Source organism: Hyaena hyaena, unplaced genomic scaffold (assembly GCF_003009895.1).
Source record: "Hyaena hyaena isolate Hyena2069 unplaced genomic scaffold, ASM300989v1 scaffold_2251, whole genome shotgun sequence".
NCBI lineage: Eukaryota > Metazoa > Chordata > Mammalia > Carnivora > Hyaenidae > Hyaena > Hyaena hyaena.
This window is the reverse complement of record NW_024082785.1, coordinates 69,245-91,345: the sequence shown is the minus strand read 5'-3', so window position 1 is coordinate 91,345 and position 22,101 is coordinate 69,245. Positions and strand designations below refer to the sequence as shown.

At 47.1% G+C, this 22,101-nt stretch overlaps 1 protein-coding gene across 3 annotated transcripts in view; it reads right to left on the bottom strand.

The window, feature by feature from the left end:
* Positions 1-80: 80 nt before the first annotated feature.
* LOC120227286 (xanthine dehydrogenase/oxidase-like) overlaps positions 81-22,101 on the bottom strand; it is an 83,854-nt gene continuing 61,833 nt past the window's right edge. For 2 of the 3 annotated variants that reach the window (XM_039225426.1, XM_039225424.1), the window contains exons 3-7: positions 9,916-9,973; positions 7,013-7,109; positions 5,731-5,839; positions 1,900-2,026; positions 81-963 (exon numbers count right to left, since the gene is read on the bottom strand). In XM_039225426.1, coding sequence (XP_039081357.1) covers positions 572-963; positions 1,900-2,026; positions 5,731-5,839; positions 7,013-7,050 — 666 coding nt within the window. In that variant the 5' untranslated portion in view covers positions 7,051-7,109; positions 9,916-9,973 and the 3' untranslated portion in view covers positions 81-571. The remainder of the gene's footprint in view (positions 964-1,899; positions 2,027-5,730; positions 5,840-7,012; positions 7,110-9,915; positions 9,974-22,101) is intronic. The other variant, XM_039225423.1, reaches the window with a different exon arrangement.

Sequence of the window (22,101 nt, the reverse complement as noted above, 5' to 3'; positions counted from 1 at the left end):
AAATCCCCATTTTAGAAACAAAGAAATTTGCCCAAGGTCATACATCCATTAAGTGAGGGAATGGGATTTGAACCTAGGTTTACTGGCTCCAAGTCTGTGCTTTAGATCATTTTCATTTAAATCTGCACCTCCTCGTTCTTTGTCCTCAAATGCATTTAGCTGAGTGTGCTGCTTTCCCTCCCTATAGGCTCTGTCTGTGTCTCCACCCTTTGTGCTCTCTGGAAACAATACTCCTTTTCCTAATATAACAACCTCAAAGGTCAGTGAAAGGCATCTGACTCCGCCCTCACCCCAGAATCAAATTCAGATGAGAACTTTTGATTGGTGTCAGGGTCAACTTGACCCAGGTGGGGAATCAGGTAGAAGCAGGGGAGAGACCCCAAGAAGGAAGGGGCCAGCCCTCTGTCGCCCACCTGGCAGTTGTCAGGTGTGTGTCCCGTTTATGCAATCCGTGCTTGCACATCCAGCCCTCCGCTTCTCCTCCGAGGTATACAAATACTGCGGGGATTCACAAACTGTCTGGAGGTCTCATTAGCAGTTTTATAAGCCCCACAGAGAGCCAACAAGCAGCTCAGAGAGGAAAGGAGGAGACACACAGCTGCCAGGCTGGGCTGGGTTGCCACAGGAGCACAGACAGACCCGAATGCCCTGGAGGAAGGTAGGGCTTGGGCTGCGTGCCTTTTCCAGGAACCGACCTTCCCTGGAGGAAAGTCCTCATGCTATTGATGAGCACTGAATAGGGATGGCAGAGTCCAACGCCCATGCCAGGGATCCACAGCAGGACGATCGGCCAGCTGGCCCTCCTACCTGTCTCCTCTTCCTTCCAGGGGCCCTTGGATCCCTCCCAACTGTGATTGTTGAGTGTTGCGGCTTTAGGAGCTGTCCCGGAGCCCCCACTTACCCTGGCAAAGGTCCGGAAGCCCTGGAGGATGGGCCTGTAGCCTGTGCAGCGACACAGGTTTCCTGTGGGCCAAGGGAAAAAGCTGCATTGTCAGCACGGGCCCCTCTGTCAGGAAAGGGCTTGTGACTTTGCTCCTGACTCCACTGGATGCTCAGCTTACATATTCTGTTTTCTCTGCCTGGAATACCCTGTCCTCTTCCTCGTATTCCTGACTTCAAACCATCTATCACTTCTTCCAGAAAGCCTTCCCAGACTACTCAGACTGAATCAGGTGTGTCTTCTGAGCACTCCCCCGGTGCCTGGTCATGGCCTTATCAATGAGTTTATCAAACCACATTAGAAACTCCCTTCCCATTCAGACTGCAAACTCCTTGAGCATAGAGACCATATTTCTTCCCCTGGGACTTCCCTGTGTCCCCTGTACCTTGTATCGTGCCTGACATAGGATAGGATTCAATACAACTGCTCAAGTAGATGATGAACTGAAATGGTAAAGGGAAGCAAGTCTTCTCTGTTCAATTCAGAGGAACAGACACCTTGCCAGGGTCTGGGGCCCATTCACCAACGGCAAAGTGGGAAGCCAGTTCCTGCCCAAAGCTCAGAATCACAGCCACCTTCCTCATTATGTGGCCTTTGCAGACTCTTGTCTAGTAAAAGCAGAGAAGATAGGAAGCCACGTGACTAGCCTCTGTGGATTTTCCCAAATGATCTCCTCCTGTGCCAACTAGGCAGTGCCTAGCCCTAGAGCTGGAGATACCTTGGGAGATGAACACTAGGGCAGAGACCCCAGGAGGTCTCCAGACCATGCGAATGTTCTTCAAACTCAGAGGGTTAATCTCCCAGCAGACCTTAGCCACCATGTTGGGGTACCTGCACCGTTCCTCTGAAAGCCTTTCCTCGACCTACTGGCCCATCCCTGGCTTCTACTCTGGCCCCTCCCTAAACTCTATAGCCCCGGCTGCCATTCCACCTCTTTGGCTGTGCCCCCAGACCCATACCTTGGAAGGCATCCTCGATCTCCTCAATGGTGGGCTCAGGCTGGTTCCGGAGCAGTGTGTACATGCTCATGACGATGCCAGGGGTGCAGAACCCACACTGGGAGCCATGGCTTTTGGCAATTCTCTCCTAAAAGGGACAGATGACATAGACATACACATGGCAGAACTGCTCTCATGCTCTCTTATTGACTCATCTGAAGCCAGCCCATTCTGATAGGCTGAGTGGGGTAGCAGTCACTTCACAAAGTCGGTCTCAGTGCCGACTGTGGCCTTGGCCAGGTTTCCAACCCTCTCTGGAACCATAGGCTCCTCATCTGCATCATGACGAGCACCCTAGTACTTACCTCCGAGCTGTGGTGAGGGTTTAATGAGATAACTCACATTACATTCAGCATTATTATACCCAGCACATAAAAGGTAGTCAGTCAATGCTAGTTACTCACAGAAAAGTCTCTTCAAAGATAATGACTATTAGAACCAGAAGAGCTTCTCATCCTCCATTCTCTGCATTGAATAGAGGAGGTAGCAGGCCCAGAGATTTAAAAGATTTAGCCAAGAATGGAAGCCTGTGTCACATTCTTTTAATACACTAGCCCTCAATCCAACCCAATCAACATTTATTAAGAATGAGATGAACATGGGGCACCTGAGTGGCTCAGTCAATTAAGCGTCCAACTTCAGCTCAGGTCATGATCTCATGGTTCGTGAGTTTGAGCCTTGCATCAGGCTCTTTGCTAACAGCCCAAAGCCTGCTTCAGATTCTGTGTTTCTCTCTCTGTCCCACCGCCCATCTCACATTCTGTCTCTGTCTCTCTCTCAAAAATAAGTAAACATTTGGGGCACCTGAATGGCTCAGTTTGTTGGGCCTCCAACTTCGGCTCAGGTCATGATCTCACAATTTATGAGTTTGAGCCCCGTGTTGGGCTCTGTGCTGATAGCTCAGAGCATGGAGCCTGCTTTGGATTTTGTGTCTCCCCTGTCTCTCTGCCCCTCCCTCACTCTTACTCTGTCTCTCTCAAAAGTAAATAAACATTTTAAAAATTTTTAGTAAATACATAAACATTGTAAAAGATTAAAAAGAAACCCAGCTGAACACATTTTTTTCCAAACTGGAATACCACTACATTCCTAAGTGAAAGAAACCATTGAAGTCCAGTGGGGACATAAGAATTTGGAAATTTACCATGTAGATTTTTATGCAAGAATTTTAGTACAAGGAGATTCTCCAAATCTATATTATTATTATCATTATGTCTTTTGGGAGTCTCTCTTGGTACGTATGTTAAGTAAAACTGCTATTTCCAGTATTTCCAGTGCCTAGCATATATGTTCATCCATTCTGTAAACATTTGCTGAGAGCCTATTATGTGCCAGACATGGTAAGGGCACTGGAGACAGAGCAGTGAAGAAAGATAAGGTCTCCAGGCAAATGAAGTTAGTAACTGAAACTGATAAAGGAGATAAGAAAATTCCAGATGGAGACCAATGCTATGTAGAGATTAGTACAAGATGTCTGGACCCAGAGTGACCAGTGGCTTACTCAGAGTGGTCATAAACAGCCCCTCTGAAGAAGTGACTTTTGAGTGTAATTTAATGATGTGATTTGGATCAGGGAAGAGCATATATCATATAATTATGTTTTGTTAAGAAACATTCTAGCTCCGCGTAGGAAATGGGTTACAGGAGACAAGAGTAGAAACAGGGACCAGGACATGATAGTGGTCCAGGCAAGAGGGGACGGTGGCTCAGACCAAGTGGTTATTGAGAACACTGAGAGAAGATGAAGAAGTCATCCTAGGGTTTGGAAGTCAAGTAGACACCACTTCTGGATGGACTGGTAGGAGAGAAGGAATCACAGGTGACTCCTGGGTTTTTGTCTCGAGCAAGTAGGCAGATGCTTTTCCCATTGACTCAGATGGGGAAAAAGAAGTCAGGGGACGAATGGGATTCATTAAGTTTGAGATTAGACATCCACATAGTGATGTCAAGTAGGCAGTTGGAAATATGAATCTAACCTCTGAGGAGAGGTCAAAGCTGAAGATGTAAATGTGAGTGCTCTTCGCACATTGATGGTACTGAACTCACCCAGGGGGATCGTGCAGGGGGAGAGAAGAAGGGGCCAGGCCCAGCCAGGGGGACACTGCAGCCACCAGGAGCTCCATCAGTGGGGAGCCAGCACAGGACCAACTTGGGAGGTAGGAGGAAATCAGCAAAGCATAGTATCATAGGAACCACGAGAAAAGCCAATGGAAAAGGAGAAGTGGAATCTGGCTCTACAACTTACTTGGGGCCAAAATAAGTGCATTGGGAATAAGAATCTGTACCACTGGAAATGGAGGGTTTTAGCTGACTGTTCAGATATGATCCCTGCGTTGAAACTGTTCTTTCATCTGCTTGTTTCAAAGAAAATTACAAGCCCGAATTAACCCTCCAACATCTCCTGCAGGTTGGACAAGTTTAATGATTTCCCCTCTTGCTACCTAAGAAAGGAGGCCATAAAGGTGAAGCATCACCGCTGTGACCTCATGTGACTGGTCAGGACACCCTTCCCTGCGCATACAGCCAGCTTACTCAGCAGAGGCCCTGGCCCTACATTCACATAAGGTGACCAAGAAAGGCACGATCTGAGCAACTTGTCTCCTCCAATGGCCAGAGGGCCTGCCTCTGGCACCTTCTGTGACTACAATGTCCAGAAGACCCCTGCATCAGTTTCCCCACACAGAGCTCTGGAAACAATGGTCTTTCCTTCCCACAGTGCTCTGCTCTCATTTCTTTCCATGTTGCCCAAAAGATTGGATTCTCTCCATAAAACCTCCCAGATTACTGTCTGCTCTTTGGACCTAATTTTAATCCATTGCCACGTGGCCTGATTCCATCAGGAAAAAAGCCTTCATCAGACATTCAGATGCCTCTATTCTTTTTATTAAGCCCTTACTAACCTCCATGTTAGTGAAGATAGAGGTACTGTAGCCCCCATCTGTATTACCTGCAGGTGGGGTATGAGAAGAGCAATGGAATTACCATTCGAGGGAGCAGGAGCAGGGGAGAAGCAGGCTTTTTCTTTCTTTTATAGTTTTATTGTCAAGTTGGTTTCCATATAACACCCAGTGCTCATCCCAACAAGTGGCCTCCTCCATGCCCATCACCTCACTTCCCCTTTCCCCCACCCCCATCAGCCCTCAGTTTCTTCTCAGTATTGAAGAGTCTCTCATGGTTTGCCTCCCGCCCTCTCCCCAACTATTTTCCCCTTGCCTCCCACGTTGTCCTCTGTTAAGTTTCTCCTGTTCCACTTATAAGTGAAAACGTATGGTATCTGTCCTTCTCTGCCTGACTTATTTCACTTAGCATAACACCCTCAAGTTCCATCCACATTACTACAAATGGCCAGATTTCATTCCTTCTCGTTGCTGTGTAGTATTCCGTTGTATATATAAACCACATCTCCTTGATCTATTCATCAGTTGATGAATAGGCCGACTTTTTAATCAAGAGCACAGAGCTTTTGGAATCTTGAATTTGAGATGGCAGGGGTTTCCTAAGCACACTCGGGGGGCTGGGTGGGGAGGTCCCTCACCTCTTCCCCCTCTGAGGCTGGTATACCCGGACTGCCCTGTCCACCACATCTGGCTGGCCCTGTGGTCCCCTCGGGGTCATGCAATGGCCACAGGAGGGAGCTTCAGACCTGGGGCCTCATCCTTCCACCTCACCACCCCCAGAGGAGAATGGAGAGGTGGCCGGGCCACAGAGCCTCCTGGCTAGGCAGTGACACTCAGCTTCCCATCCCAAAGCAAGTCTGCAGCCCTGGCACAAGATTCCGTTCCCTCCAGTTACCTGCACAGGATGCAGCCTCGACTTGGTGCTTCCTATTCCTTCCACAGTCGTCACGGCAACATGATGCAAAGAGCAGATGGGGGCAAGGCAGGCATTGGCAGAAAAGTGGCTGGAGCCCAGATTAAGGTCATTCCATTGCCCACAAAGGCCATCAGAGACTTCGAGACGCTTTATGTCATTACTCTTCACTCTGCGTTACATTCTGGCCTCTTCCACAGCTGTCCTCACCTCTCCACCCAGGACTCTGGGCCAGCAACAAGGGAAACTCCCCCCACCCCGGGGGTGGGGGCACGAGCCCCTGCTGAGGCTTGTGTAACAGGCGTCAGTGCATCCTAAGCCTCTGAGCTGGAGCATGGGCCCCAGGGTCACCCGCAGTCACCTCTTAGTCCAACCCTGGAGGCTAGGTCAAGAGGAAGTTTCTGGCAGATTCCAGGCCCAGTACATGCCTCTCTCTCTGCAGGGCCCTTCCATAGCCTCTCCACTCACTTTTGCTCCCGGGCTTTTACCCACCTCCTTTTCTCCCATCCTCTGTGGAGTAAAGGGAGGGGCAATTCCCAGGAAACATCAGACACCATCCCCTTAAAGAGAGCTTCCTGATGTCCATTTTTCTTGTAACCACTCATTCATTTACTCAACATCAGCAAATGCCAGGCATTCTGCTGAGGGCTGAGGAAATGGAGGTGGGTAAGATTTTCTTTGATAGTCTGCTGTCCACCCAGGAAAACAGAAGCCAGCATAAAGATGCAATCTAAACAGCTTACTGTAAGCATTTCAGGAGAGCTGAGGACAGGGCACTGTGGGACCAGCACAGCCAGTGGGTACCCTATACAACCTTAGCAGGTCAAGGAGGGTTCCTGGAGGAGATAATATTTTGCCCTGTCCTAAGGAACTAGCAAGAGTTAGCCAAGTACAGAAGTCCTAGAAAAAGGACACTCAAGACTTGGTAACAATTTATTCAAAGACCAGGAAATCAGTGGGCAGAGAGTGTTAGGAGTCCACAGTTGTCCCAAGGACGGAGTGCTGGGTGTCTGAAGGGAGAAAACTGAGGAGCACAGATGGGGCACACCTTCCTGTGTGGGCCTTTAGTGCTAAGCACAGAAATTGGACGTTATCCCACAGACAGTGGAGACCATCTGAAGGATTTCATGGGATAGAAAATGAGTCTGTGTCTTAGAAAGGTCTCATGGGCATGCACACACACACACACACACACACACACTCACAACCTGACCCCTACATCACAGTCCTTGCATGGACACTCAAACCATCAGGCAAAGGATACATGATCTTGTTCTGGAAACGATCATACTTGGAAAGCATCACCGTGCAAGCCCCGCAGCCCCCTTCTCCACAGCCCAGCTTGGTCCCGCTCAGCCCCACTGGATGGTGGAGGGTTAAGGAACATGAACTCACAGAAGAGTCTTTGCTGGGCCGCTGGGAAGTGTCTGTGCAGAGCCATCCGTTGCCACACCCAGGCTCAGACCCCTCAACCCAGGGAGGCAGCAGACCCACACAGCCTCCTCTTCCAGAAAAGGCTGCACTGTGCCTTGGAAGGCAGAGAATGGGACCATCCCCACTGCACAGAAGAGGAAAGGCATCAAGGTCCCATCAGACAGCACCCAAGTATTCCCTGGGACTGGAGTCCCACTGCTGTCCAATCCTGGAGATTCTTCTTCACATTGAGATCTTCTTGGCATGGTCTTCTAGGCTCCCAACCCGTGGTCTCACTGGGCAAGTGAACCAGGCATGTGGGGTGGCCCTCACATCACCCCGGCTGGGTATGCAATGAAGCCAAAAGAGACATTGATTTGTTCTGGGACCTACTGAGTCCCACCTTTTCACCTTGAACCTTTTGGGTTGATTAAGTCTAAGAACCAAAATTAGGGTTGGATGAGGGGCTTCTGAATATCCACCCATAAGCTATGTGTACATAAATTAAAATGAAGATTCTTCGAGGTTGGGGACCAATATTGGAGCCATTACTTACATGATAACTTTGAGTTTGCTTACATGCCTAAGTAATAGGATATTCTAGAGAACAACTCTTAAAGGAGCCCCTTTGCCTGAGGCACAGTCTCTGCTGCTGCTTTCCCTGCAGGCTCCAGACCTCTAAGCCATCCAGTTATCTACCAAAGATGGAGGTCATTATCACTGGTCATTCCCACATTTGCAAGATAAAATTAATATCTAATGATGACATAGCATCTTACACTTGAAAAATGCTTAACATCCATGGAACCATTTAATCTTTGCAATAATTTAGTGAGCAAGTGGGGTAGGAGTTACCATTTCCCCACAGATTAAAACAAAACAAAACAAAACAAACTGAGTCCCAGGAGGTAATGTGAGCCCTGCAAGGAAGACAGTCACTCATGTTACCATGTGTAAGGGCCCAAACAAAATCATCTGACTCCAGATCTGGGGGCTCCCCCTTCACCATGCGGCTGCCTCTTTCAAAACACATCTGGGAAGAGCTCTTGATGTCCTAAGTTATTCTTCTCACTCATCAGAATATATGTCGTTAGCAGCAATTCAGACAATATAGAGTCATGGGGAAATAAACGGTAGCAGCCCAAAGTCCAGCAGAATCTTGTGACCTGGGATCTTTTTGCAAGCCAGTGTAGAAATTAAGACTGGGCTCTTTCTTTTTCCCCCTTCTTATTCTTTCTTTTCAAGAACTCCCAGAAATTAACTCTCACCACAAACAGCAAAAAGCCACCTGGCCTTCATTTATGTGAAGACTTTCAGTTTGGGATTTCATTTGAGATTCAACCTTTAAATTAGCAATTGCTATGATCAGGAACCTCTCAGACTTTGGGGCCTTCAACACTGTATTAGAAAATGATTAGGAATGTCTGAGATTTTGGGGCTTTCAACACAGTATTAGAAAACTAAAACTGATGTCAACATCTCTGAGAATGTACTTCTCATCTCAGACCTCCCAGGTAAAGAGACTGGAAATAGAGTTCTGTGTAGTCTCCTGTTCCTACCGAGGGATTCCATCTCTGCTAAAGAGCCACCAAGTTCAGGGACCGTGAAACTCCAGACTGCACTCTCCAGATGGAAACTCCAGGACAAAGTACACCAGAGCCAGACACCATCTGATAAGAGATGAGTGAACTAGAGGTAAGGCCATGGACTTCAGACTTGTTTCTGTGGGAACTGAAAAAAATCCTTTGTTGTCCTAAAATATGTCACCTGAATGATCCACTGGACATCCCTGCCTCTGAGGGTGACAGAGGTTTGTTGATGGAAGTCAGGATGAGCATCATCCCAACAACCAACCCTGAAGGGTTTCCATCATGGGTGGGAGGTTAAGAGCATGGCTCTGGGTTTTAGCCTGGGCTCTGCCAGCATTTGCCCAGAACACGTGAACAACAGCAAGTCCCTCCCATGTGTTGGCCTCACTTCCTCCTCTGTCAAAAGTTGTGTTAAAAGAACTGCTATGGGGATCAGTGAGATCATGTACAAAACTCAGCTTGAACTCTATCTACATCTAGTAAGTGCTCATTAAATGCCAGCTCCGATTATATTTGCACTGTTGTTTCTGTTCTAGGGTCTCAGAATACCTTCCTACTTTGAAAGAACACAAGGTCTTAGATGTTACCGAACCCTGCCTGCGCTGAAGGAAGAGTGACATCCCAGGTGCCCCTCAGGACTCCCCTGTCCTTGCCTCCTTGTACCCACCATCTCCACAGTGGATGGTACCTCCACACAGTTCCCTAGCCCAGGCACCCTTTCCCAAAAAACACTCCTTCCTCTGACCTTCCTTCCACCTTCACAGAACTAGGAAGATTGCCCAGGAAACCCTTTGTGGATCAGCAGAGATCTGAGGAAGGCCCTCTCCTCAAGGGGAATGGCTGTGCAGCTTACCAGGGCTAATGAGAGCCACTCACAGCTATTCATTTTACACACCCTGGATTAAATCTTGGCACCACTTGAGATCTTGAGAAACATCAAGAAGAATCCTCTCATTTGACAGCTGATAATTTTACACCTGGAGAGTTCAGATGACTTCCCAGAGTCACACAGCTGCTGAGTCACACAGCTATAATGCAGACGTCCAGAGCCTGGCTCTAGGGCTCTGTCCTCGACACTTCATGGCCTCCCACCATCACTGGAAAATGACATAAGGCCTAGAGAATGACTTCTCATACCCCCCCTCCTCCTCCGAAGTCAGGATACATTTTCTTCTCAGGTAGGCCAAAAGGGTTGTTTCTGGATCTGCATTCTTCTCCACCACCTATAAGAATAAAATCAGAAGAAAAATATATCCTAGGTAGACTTAGCCCAAGAGTCTGTGGAGCTAATAGGGATGTGCTAAATATATCATGAAAACCAAGGTCTTTTTCTTGATAATTCCATAAGAATGAACATATGAACCACAAACCACCCTCTATACTTGCCGATATTCTCCAATTCTAAAATTCTACTTTAGTGCTTCTCTCTGGACCTACCACAGAGGGCTCAGGTATTGCACCTGCCATTCTGAGGTGGCTAAGGCAGAGCCCCCTTCAAATCAAACATGTCATCTCATTTCCAGCTGTTGGATCACACCTGTGAATGTGAGGGGCAGCTAAGAAAGGTGGCATGTAGATCTCTGGCTATGCCCCCCAGCACATACATTCTCAGGCAGCAGAGAGTGTGTCTGTTCCCCTGTGCACACAGGGACTATTGTATGCATTGGGCTATCACAGCCAACACCACTAACACATGTCACACGTGGAGGAGAACTCTCAACCCAAAGGTCCACAAATGATACACTCAATAAGATGAAAATGTTGCCTACAAATTGAGGTGCCAGTTTTTTCAATGCAAATAGTCAAAGGAAATCCATGACAACCTGTTTCACTACTCATATTCATCATACATTGTCAAGGGTAATAGGGTTGGGGTGACTGGGATGATTAAAGACAGAGAATTTATGACAAGAATTTCTTTAGAGAGAATGGTATTGTGAGTCTTACATCTTCCTAAGGTTGAGGAGAGAAGGTATGTACCTCACACCTCAAACTCTGTGAGGGGGCTCCCATAACCCTACATGTGAAGCTAACAGACAGCCCTTGTAGAATGGGGGATAGAATGGTCTGCGTATCTAAAAGCTAGAGATAGGCTTACCAGGCGAGCTGAAGAAGAAAGGGCAGTATTGGCATTGGGGTGCACTCTCAGAGTTTGGGAGAGCAAAGGTTTGCTAGGTGTTGCCTGTGGACCTAGTGTAGCCCATGCAAAAGAGAGAATGTTGGTGTTCTATCTTGAATTGAGACTGTGAATGGAAACTTAGAAATGACCCTAGGACTTCGTTAGTGATTAGGAGCCACCCAAAAAGTCATAACACTGCCAGCATTTGCCTCTTGAAGAATGTTTCAAGGAAAGTGGAGAATCAGATTCGTTTTCTCTTATTACACCCCACGGATCCAGTTTGTTCAAATTCCTGGTTACAAAGTGCACAGGAGGAACTATTTCTTTTCTCTCAGAGAAGTCATAAACACACAAATAAAGATCCCTATCGCCTTTCTTGCAAGTGGCAGGAAGAGCCTCTTAGCTGACTACCTTCCCCTCAAATTGTAGCTTCCTCTTCCAGCTCGGCTTTCATCACATCTGTCCCCTGCTCCGTGCTTTCCTTGACTTCCCACATGTTCAAGATAACATCCAAGGTCCTTACACTGTCTTCTGAGGCCTTTTTCCATTATGTCCCCAATCTTAATTTTCAGCTTTTTCTTCTCCTCCTTTCCTGACAACCTAGTCTTTTACTCCAGTGAAACTTCCCTGGCAAAGATTTTGTATATCACCCCAGTCATGAGTGGTCCAACCTTCCTTGAATTCCTACACAGAATGACTGCACCACTGTCATAGCACGGCTGCAGCGCTGCTCCAGCAATTTCCACAGAACCCTCTCTCAACATGATGCCAGTGGGCATTCCAAAGGACAAACACTTCATGGGGATATGAGCTTAGAGAATGCTAGGTTCATAAGTGGAAACCAACTTGACAATAAACTATTCAAAACATAAAAAATTAAAAAATTTTAAAAAAAGAATAACATTCTTGTAAGAATACAGTATATAATACATGTAATGTACAAAATAAAAAAAAAGAAAATGCTAGGTTCAGCAAATTGCTCTGATATAATTTAAGCAGCAAAACGAATAATAGCTCTAATGGATTATAACTCATTAAATGAAATTAAAACTTGTGAGTCAAAAAAAAAACCCTTATGAATCCAAAGTGATAACTAATAAATAAACAGATCAGAGAGAAAGAAAGTTCTTTCTGACAGAAGAATGCCAACTGATGAATACAATTAGCCTAATTTTGCAATCAGCACAATAACTGACCAAGTCAAGAATCATCAATGGGAGCTGAAACTACTGGGTGAAAGGTTGATCATCAAGATAGTTTCACAGACTTAAAGTATCTTCTCATGGATTATTGATTAACTATAAAAGGTAAAAAAGTAATTTTACTGTGGAGAAAACTGGTGGATACCACCATAACCAAGTGATCACAGTTCACATCCCAAATAATGGAGGAGGCTGATATCATGGGCCTCCCAACTGTAACGCATCGAGAAACACTTATCACTTCTCTGGAATTCCTGCCCGAAGTGCAGACTCTGAATCTAATCATAAGAAAGCAGGACATAAACTCAAAATGAGAGACATTTTAAGAAATAATGGTCTATTCTCTTCGTAAACATCGGTGTCACAAAAGACAAGGAAAGCTAACAAACCATTCCAGCTCGACGGAAGCTAAGAGACATGGAAACTGACTGCACCGTATGACCCTGGGTCCCAGGCTTGGAGGAGAAGCTAAAAATGAGATTATTGGGGAAACTGGAATATGTTGCAGAGGGGTTACAGATTAAACAATAGTATTATATCAACACCACATTCCCTGATTTTTAGAGAGACTGGTTCTGAAAGAATATTCCTACTCTTGGTTTATGAGGTAAAAGGGCATTATATCAGAAATTTACCCTCAAATGTTTCAAGAAGAAAATTGTATGTACTTTATGTATTTATTCCTATTAATTATATACATAAATATATACAATTAATTAGGTATGTATATACATCTATATATTGACATGTATATCCATAAATATATACATAAAATCTAATATATTTGTGTATCATATAAATATCTATACGTGTGTGTGTGTACGTGCAGAGAGAGAGAATTAGAGAGAATGATAAAGCAAAATGTGGCAAAATGTTAAGTTGGTGAATGTGAGTAGTGTATAATACCTCTTTGTATTCTTCTTACAACTTTTTTTGGCAAATTTAAAATAATTTCAAAATGCAAAGTTTAAAAACTAAATTTCTTCAGTAGAGGATTTCTCAGGGCTTTTAATACTTATGCACTCATACTTTCCTCATTAATTGGGCACCTGCTAAGTGCCAACACTGTGCTAAGTGGTTTAAGAGGGTGGGGAGGAGGGGAAACCATGTGATGGACACTGAGGAGGGCACCTGTTAGGATGAGTACTGGGTGTTGTATGGAAGCAATGAATCATGAGAATTGACCCCCCAAACCAAGAGTACACTGTATATACTCGACTGTATGTTAGCTAACGTGACAATAAATTACATTTTAAAAATAATAATAAAATAAAATTCTGGGCAAGCATTAAAAAATAAATATGTAAATATATCCTCTTATTTTTAGAAAAGAGTATCTGCAAGAGTATCTCATGGAGAGAGTTTTCTGTGAAATACATTTTGCAATACATTACTTTGCCTAATTATAATCCACCTCTTTAACTGGTTCTCAAACTCCTGAATGGCAAACACCTGGTCTTAGAGATCACATTTCTCCAGTGCATTCATACCCCACAGGCTTGGTCCATGGAGAGGCTTGTAAATGTGAGAGTGAGTTGAAGCCACCGAGGGGCTCTCTGTAGCTACCACCTGCTGCTTCTTGTGGGAATAGCTCATGGACATCTTTGGCTGCACCCCACATGCCAAATCTGCCAGATTCCTGCAGATGCCACAGTCTCCACTAAACACAGAGTCACTGCCTCTAGAATCCTGCCCACCAAAATGACCATTGCCACCATAAACACCAAAATCCTGGACAGTTCTTTCTTTCCCTCCAACTCTGACTCTAGAACAGAGGATATGAAAATGATAGTCATCATCAAGGCCCATCACCACCACAGAAAACATTTGAGGTATTTGATCAGTGGCATCTTACACTCTCTCCAGAACCTGAGTTGGTGAAGACAGAGTCCTGGGCGGTCTGAGTCAAGGAGAATAAGAGGCTTACATTTAAGAGTGAGTCACTAATTCCTGGGGCGCCTGGGTGGCTCAGTCGGTTAAGTGTCTGACTTTAGCTCAGGTCATGATCTTGCTGTTGATGGGTTTGAGCCCCACATCGGGCTCAGTGCTGACAACTCGGAGCCTGGAGCCTGCTTCAGAGTCTGTGTCTCCCTCCCTCTCTCTCTCTGTCCTCCCCGACTCATGCTCTATCTCTCTCTCTCCCTCTCTCTCAGGAATAAATAAACATTAAAAATTAAAAGAAAAAAAAAGAGTGAGTCACTAATTCCTGGGGCGCCTGGGTGGCTCAGTCGGTTAAGTGTCTGACTTTAGCTCAGGTCATGATCTTGCTGTTGATGGGTTTGAGCCCCACATCGGGCTCAGTGCTGACAACTCGGAGCCTGGAGCCTGCTTCAGAGTCTGTGTCTCCCTCCCTCTCTCTCTCTGTCCTCCCCGACTCATGCTCTATCTCTCTCTCTCCCTCTCTCTCAGGAATAAATAAACATTAAAAATTAAAAGAAAAAAAAAGAGTGAGTCACTAATTCCTGGGGCGCCTGGGTGGCTCAGTCGGTTAAGTGTCTGACTTTAGCTCAGGTCATGATCTTGCTGTTGATGGGTTTGAGCCCCACATCGGGCTCAGTGCTGACAACTCGGAGCCTGGAGCCTGCTTCAGAGTCTGTGTCTCCCTCCCTCTCTCTCTCTGTCCTCCCCGACTCATGCTCTATCTCTCTCTCTCCCTCTCTCTCAGGAATAAATAAACATTAAAAATTAAAAGAAAAAAAAAGAGTGAGTCACTAATTCCTGGGGCGCCTGGGTGGCTCAGTCGGTTAAGTGTCTGACTTTAGCTCAGGTCATGATCTTGCTGTTGATGGGTTTGAGCCCCACATCGGGCTCAGTGCTGACAACTCGGAGCCTGGAGCCTGCTTCAGAGTCTGTGTCTCCCTCCCTCTCTCTCTCTGTCCTCCCCGACTCATGCTCTATCTCTCTCTCTCCCTCTCTCTCAGGAATAAATAAACATTAAAAATTAAAAGAAAAAAAAAGAGTGAGTCACTAATTCCTGGGGCGCCTGGGTGGCTCAGTCGGTTAAGTGTCTGACTTTAGCTCAGGTCATGATCTTGCTGTTGATGGGTTTGAGCCCCACATCGGGCTCAGTGCTGACAACTCGGAGCCTGGAGCCTGCTTCAGAGTCTGTGTCTCCCTCCCTCTCTCTCTCTGTCCTCCCCGACTCATGCTCTATCTCTCTCTCTCCCTCTCTCTCAGGAATAAATAAACATTAAAAATTAAAAGAAAAAAAAAGAGTGAGTCACTAATTCCTGGGGCGCCTGGGTGGCTCAGTCGGTTAAGTGTCTGACTTTAGCTCAGGTCATGATCTTGCTGTTGATGGGTTTGAGCCCCACATCGGGCTCAGTGCTGACAACTCGGAGCCTGGAGCCTGCTTCAGAGTCTGTGTCTCCCTCCCTCTCTCTCTCTGTCCTCCCCGACTCATGCTCTATCTCTCTCTCTCCCTCTCTCTCAGGAATAAATAAACATTAAAAATTAAAAGAAAAAAAAAGAGTGAGTCACTAATTCCTGGGGCGCCTGGGTGGCTCAGTCGGTTAAGTGTCTGACTTTAGCTCAGGTCATGATCTTGCTGTTGATGGGTTTGAGCCCCACATCGGGCTCAGTGCTGACAACTCGGAGCCTGGAGCCTGCTTCAGAGTCTGTGTCTCCCTCCCTCTCTCTCTCTGTCCTCCCCGACTCATGCTCTATCTCTCTCTCTCCCTCTCTCTCAGGAATAAATAAACATTAAAAATTAAAAGAAAAAAAAAGAGTGAGTCACTAATTCCTGGGGCGCCTGGGTGGCTCAGTCGGTTAAGTGTCTGACTTTAGCTCAGGTCATGATCTTGCTGTTGATGGGTTTGAGCCCCACATCGGGCTCAGTGCTGACAACTCGGAGCCTGGAGCCTGCTTCAGAGTCTGTGTCTCCCTCCCTCTCTCTCTCTGTCCTCCCCGACTCATGCTCTATCTCTCTCTCTCCCTCTCTCTCAGGAATAAATAAACATTAAAAATTAAAAGAAAAAAAAAGAGTGAGTCACTAATTCCTGGGGCGCCTGGGTGGCTCAGTCGGTTAAGTGTCTGACTTTAGCTCAGGTCATGATCTTGCTGTTGATGGGTTTGAGCCCCACATCGGGCTCAGTGCTGACAACTCGGAGCCTGGAGCCTGCTTCAGAGTCTGTGTCTCCCTCCCTCTCTCTCTCTGTCCTCCCCGACTCATGCTCTATCTCTCTCTCTCCCTCTCTCTCAGGAATAAATAAACATTAAAAATTAAAAGAAAAAAAAAGAGTGAGTCACTAATTCCTGGGGCGCCTGGGTGGCTCAGTCGGTTAAGTGTCTGACTTTAGCTCAGGTCATGATCTTGCTGTTGATGGGTTTGAGCCCCACATCGGGCTCAGTGCTGACAACTCGGAGCCTGGAGCCTGCTTCAGAGTCTGTGTCTCCCTCCCTCTCTCTCTCTGTCCTCCCCGACTCATGCTCTATCTCTCTCTCTCCCTCTCTCTCAGGAATAAATAAACATTAAAAATTAAAAGAAAAAAAAAGAGTGAGTCACTAATTCCTGGGGCGCCTGGGTGGCTCAGTCGGTTAAGTGTCTGACTTTAGCTCAGGTCATGATCTTGCTGTTGATGGGTTTGAGCCCCACATCGGGCTCAGTGCTGACAACTCGGAGCCTGGAGCCTGCTTCAGAGTCTGTGTCTCCCTCCCTCTCTCTCTCTGTCCTCCCCGACTCATGCTCTATCTCTCTCTCTCCCTCTCTCTCAGGAATAAATAAACATTAAAAATTAAAAGAAAAAAAAAGAGTGAGTCACTAATTCCTGGGGCGCCTGGGTGGCTCAGTCGGTTAAGTGTCTGACTTTAGCTCAGGTCATGATCTTGCTGTTGATGGGTTTGAGCCCCACATCGGGCTCAGTGCTGACAACTCGGAGCCTGGAGCCTGCTTCAGAGTCTGTGTCTCCCTCCCTCTCTCTCTCTGTCCTCCCCGACTCATGCTCTATCTCTCTCTCTCCCTCTCTCTCAGGAATAAATAAACATTAAAAATTAAAAGAAAAAAAAAGAGTGAGTCACTAATTCCTGGGGCGCCTGGGTGGCTCAGTCGGTTAAGTGTCTGACTTTAGCTCAGGTCATGATCTTGCTGTTGATGGGTTTGAGCCCCACATCGGGCTCAGTGCTGACAACTCGGAGCCTGGAGCCTGCTTCAGAGTCTGTGTCTCCCTCCCTCTCTCTCTCTGTCCTCCCCGACTCATGCTCTATCTCTCTCTCTCCCTCTCTCTCAGGAATAAATAAACATTAAAAATTAAAAGAAAAAAAAAGAGTGAGTCACTAATTCCTGGGGCGCCTGGGTGGCTCAGTCGGTTAAGTGTCTGACTTTAGCTCAGGTCATGATCTTGCTGTTGATGGGTTTGAGCCCCACATCGGGCTCAGTGCTGACAACTCGGAGCCTGGAGCCTGCTTCAGAGTCTGTGTCTCCCTCCCTCTCTCTCTCTGTCCTCCCCGACTCATGCTCTATCTCTCTCTCTCCCTCTCTCTCAGGAATAAATAAACATTAAAAATTAAAAGAAAAAAAAAGAGTGAGTCACTAATTCCTGGGGCGCCTGGGTGGCTCAGTCGGTTAAGTGTCTGACTTTAGCTCAGGTCATGATCTTGCTGTTGATGGGTTTGAGCCCCACATCGGGCTCAGTGCTGACAACTCGGAGCCTGGAGCCTGCTTCAGAGTCTGTGTCTCCCTCCCTCTCTCTCTCTGTCCTCCCCGACTCATGCTCTATCTCTCTCTCTCCCTCTCTCTCAGGAATAAATAAACATTAAAAATTAAAAGAAAAAAAAAGAGTGAGTCACTAATTCCTGGGGCGCCTGGGTGGCTCAGTCGGTTAAGTGTCTGACTTTAGCTCAGGTCATGATCTTGCTGTTGATGGGTTTGAGCCCCACATCGGGCTCAGTGCTGACAACTCGGAGCCTGGAGCCTGCTTCAGAGTCTGTGTCTCCCTCCCTCTCTCTCTCTGTCCTCCCCGACTCATGCTCTATCTCTCTCTCTCCCTCTCTCTCAGGAATAAATAAACATTAAAAATTAAAAGAAAAAAAAAGAGTGAGTCACTAATTCCTGGGGCGCCTGGGTGGCTCAGTCGGTTAAGTGTCTGACTTTAGCTCAGGTCATGATCTTGCTGTTGATGGGTTTGAGCCCCACATCGGGCTCAGTGCTGACAACTCGGAGCCTGGAGCCTGCTTCAGAGTCTGTGTCTCCCTCCCTCTCTCTCTCTGTCCTCCCCGACTCATGCTCTATCTCTCTCTCTCCCTCTCTCTCAGGAATAAATAAACATTAAAAATTAAAAGAAAAAAAAAGAGTGAGTCACTAATTCCTGGGGCGCCTGGGTGGCTCAGTCGGTTAAGTGTCTGACTTTAGCTCAGGTCATGATCTTGCTGTTGATGGGTTTGAGCCCCACATCGGGCTCAGTGCTGACAACTCGGAGCCTGGAGCCTGCTTCAGAGTCTGTGTCTCCCTCCCTCTCTCTCTCTGTCCTCCCCGACTCATGCTCTATCTCTCTCTCTCCCTCTCTCTCAGGAATAAATAAACATTAAAAATTAAAAGAAAAAAAAAGAGTGAGTCACTAATTCCTGGGGCGCCTGGGTGGCTCAGTCGGTTAAGTGTCTGACTTTAGCTCAGGTCATGATCTTGCTGTTGATGGGTTTGAGCCCCACATCGGGCTCAGTGCTGACAACTCGGAGCCTGGAGCCTGCTTCAGAGTCTGTGTCTCCCTCCCTCTCTCTCTCTGTCCTCCCCGACTCATGCTCTATCTCTCTCTCTCCCTCTCTCTCAGGAATAAATAAACATTAAAAATTAAAAGAAAAAAAAAGAGTGAGTCACTAATTCCTGGGGCGCCTGGGTGGCTCAGTCGGTTAAGTGTCTGACTTTAGCTCAGGTCATGATCTTGCTGTTGATGGGTTTGAGCCCCACATCGGGCTCAGTGCTGACAACTCGGAGCCTGGAGCCTGCTTCAGAGTCTGTGTCTCCCTCCCTCTCTCTCTCTGTCCTCCCCGACTCATGCTCTATCTCTCTCTCTCCCTCTCTCTCAGGAATAAATAAACATTAAAAATTAAAAGAAAAAAAAAGAGTGAGTCACTAATTCCTGGGGCGCCTGGGTGGCTCAGTCGGTTAAGTGTCTGACTTTAGCTCAGGTCATGATCTTGCTGTTGATGGGTTTGAGCCCCACATCGGGCTCAGTGCTGACAACTCGGAGCCTGGAGCCTGCTTCAGAGTCTGTGTCTCCCTCCCTCTCTCTCTCTGTCCTCCCCGACTCATGCTCTATCTCTCTCTCTCCCTCTCTCTCAGGAATAAATAAACATTAAAAATTAAAAGAAAAAAAAAGAGTGAGTCACTAATTCCTGGGGCGCCTGGGTGGCTCAGTCGGTTAAGTGTCTGACTTTAGCTCAGGTCATGATCTTGCTGTTGATGGGTTTGAGCCCCACATCGGGCTCAGTGCTGACAACTCGGAGCCTGGAGCCTGCTTCAGAGTCTGTGTCTCCCTCCCTCTCTCTCTCTGTCCTCCCCGACTCATGCTCTATCTCTCTCTCTCCCTCTCTCTCAGGAATAAATAAACATTAAAAATTAAAAGAAAAAAAAAGAGTGAGTCACTAATTCCTGGGGCGCCTGGGTGGCTCAGTCGGTTAAGTGTCTGACTTTAGCTCAGGTCATGATCTTGCTGTTGATGGGTTTGAGCCCCACATCGGGCTCAGTGCTGACAACTCGGAGCCTGGAGCCTGCTTCAGAGTCTGTGTCTCCCTCCCTCTCTCTCTCTGTCCTCCCCGACTCATGCTCTATCTCTCTCTCTCCCTCTCTCTCAGGAATAAATAAACATTAAAAATTAAAAGAAAAAAAAAGAGTGAGTCACTAATTCCTGGGGCGCCTGGGTGGCTCAGTCGGTTAAGTGTCTGACTTTAGCTCAGGTCATGATCTTGCTGTTGATGGGTTTGAGCCCCACATCGGGCTCAGTGCTGACAACTCGGAGCCTGGAGCCTGCTTCAGAGTCTGTGTCTCCCTCCCTCTCTCTCTCTGTCCTCCCCGACTCATGCTCTATCTCTCTCTCTCCCTCTCTCTCAGGAATAAATAAACATTAAAAATTAAAAGAAAAAAAAAGAGTGAGTCACTAATTCCTGGGGCGCCTGGGTGGCTCAGTCGGTTAAGTGTCTGACTTTAGCTCAGGTCATGATCTTGCTGTTGATGGGTTTGAGCCCCACATCGGGCTCAGTGCTGACAACTCGGAGCCTGGAGCCTGCTTCAGAGTCTGTGTCTCCCTCCCTCTCTCTCTCTGTCCTCCCCGACTCATGCTCTATCTCTCTCTCTCCCTCTCTCTCAGGAATAAATAAACATTAAAAATTAAAAGAAAAAAAAAGAGTGAGTCACTAATTCCTGGGGCGCCTGGGTGGCTCAGTCGGTTAAGTGTCTGACTTTAGCTCAGGTCATGATCTTGCTGTTGATGGGTTTGAGCCCCACATCGGGCTCAGTGCTGACAACTCGGAGCCTGGAGCCTGCTTCAGAGTCTGTGTCTCCCTCCCTCTCTCTCTCTGTCCTCCCCGACTCATGCTCTATCTCTCTCTCTCCCTCTCTCTCAGGAATAAATAAACATTAAAAATTAAAAGAAAAAAAAAGAGTGAGTCACTAATTCCTGGGGCGCCTGGGTGGCTCAGTCGGTTAAGTGTCTGACTTTAGCTCAGGTCATGATCTTGCTGTTGATGGGTTTGAGCCCCACATCGGGCTCAGTGCTGACAACTCGGAGCCTGGAGCCTGCTTCAGAGTCTGTGTCTCCCTCCCTCTCTCTCTCTGTCCTCCCCGACTCATGCTCTATCTCTCTCTCTCCCTCTCTCTCAGGAATAAATAAACATTAAAAATTAAAAGAAAAAAAAAGAGTGAGTCACTAATTCCTGGGGCGCCTGGGTGGCTCAGTCGGTTAAGTGTCTGACTTTAGCTCAGGTCATGATCTTGCTGTTGATGGGTTTGAGCCCCACATCGGGCTCAGTGCTGACAACTCGGAGCCTGGAGCCTGCTTCAGAGTCTGTGTCTCCCTCCCTCTCTCTCTCTGTCCTCCCCGACTCATGCTCTATCTCTCTCTCTCCCTCTCTCTCAGGAATAAATAAACATTAAAAATTAAAAGAAAAAAAAAGAGTGAGTCACTAATTCCTGGGGCGCCTGGGTGGCTCAGTCGGTTAAGTGTCTGACTTTAGCTCAGGTCATGATCTTGCTGTTGATGGGTTTGAGCCCCACATCGGGCTCAGTGCTGACAACTCGGAGCCTGGAGCCTGCTTCAGAGTCTGTGTCTCCCTCCCTCTCTCTCTCTGTCCTCCCCGACTCATGCTCTATCTCTCTCTCTCCCTCTCTCTCAGGAATAAATAAACATTAAAAATTAAAAGAAAAAAAAAGAGTGAGTCACTAATTCCTGGGGCGCCTGGGTGGCTCAGTCGGTTAAGTGTCTGACTTTAGCTCAGGTCATGATCTTGCTGTTGATGGGTTTGAGCCCCACATCGGGCTCAGTGCTGACAACTCGGAGCCTGGAGCCTGCTTCAGAGTCTGTGTCTCCCTCCCTCTCTCTCTCTGTCCTCCCCGACTCATGCTCTATCTCTCTCTCTCCCTCTCTCTCAGGAATAAATAAACATTAAAAATTAAAAGAAAAAAAAAGAGTGAGTCACTAATTCCTGGGGCGCCTGGGTGGCTCAGTCGGTTAAGTGTCTGACTTTAGCTCAGGTCATGATCTTGCTGTTGATGGGTTTGAGCCCCACATCGGGCTCAGTGCTGACAACTCGGAGCCTGGAGCCTGCTTCAGAGTCTGTGTCTCCCTCCCTCTCTCTCTCTGTCCTCCCCGACTCATGCTCTATCTCTCTCTCTCCCTCTCTCTCAGGAATAAATAAACATTAAAAATTAAAAGAAAAAAAAAGAGTGAGTCACTAATTCCTGGGGCGCCTGGGTGGCTCAGTCGGTTAAGTGTCTGACTTTAGCTCAGGTCATGATCTTGCTGTTGATGGGTTTGAGCCCCACATCGGGCTCAGTGCTGACAACTCGGAGCCTGGAGCCTGCTTCAGAGTCTGTGTCTCCCTC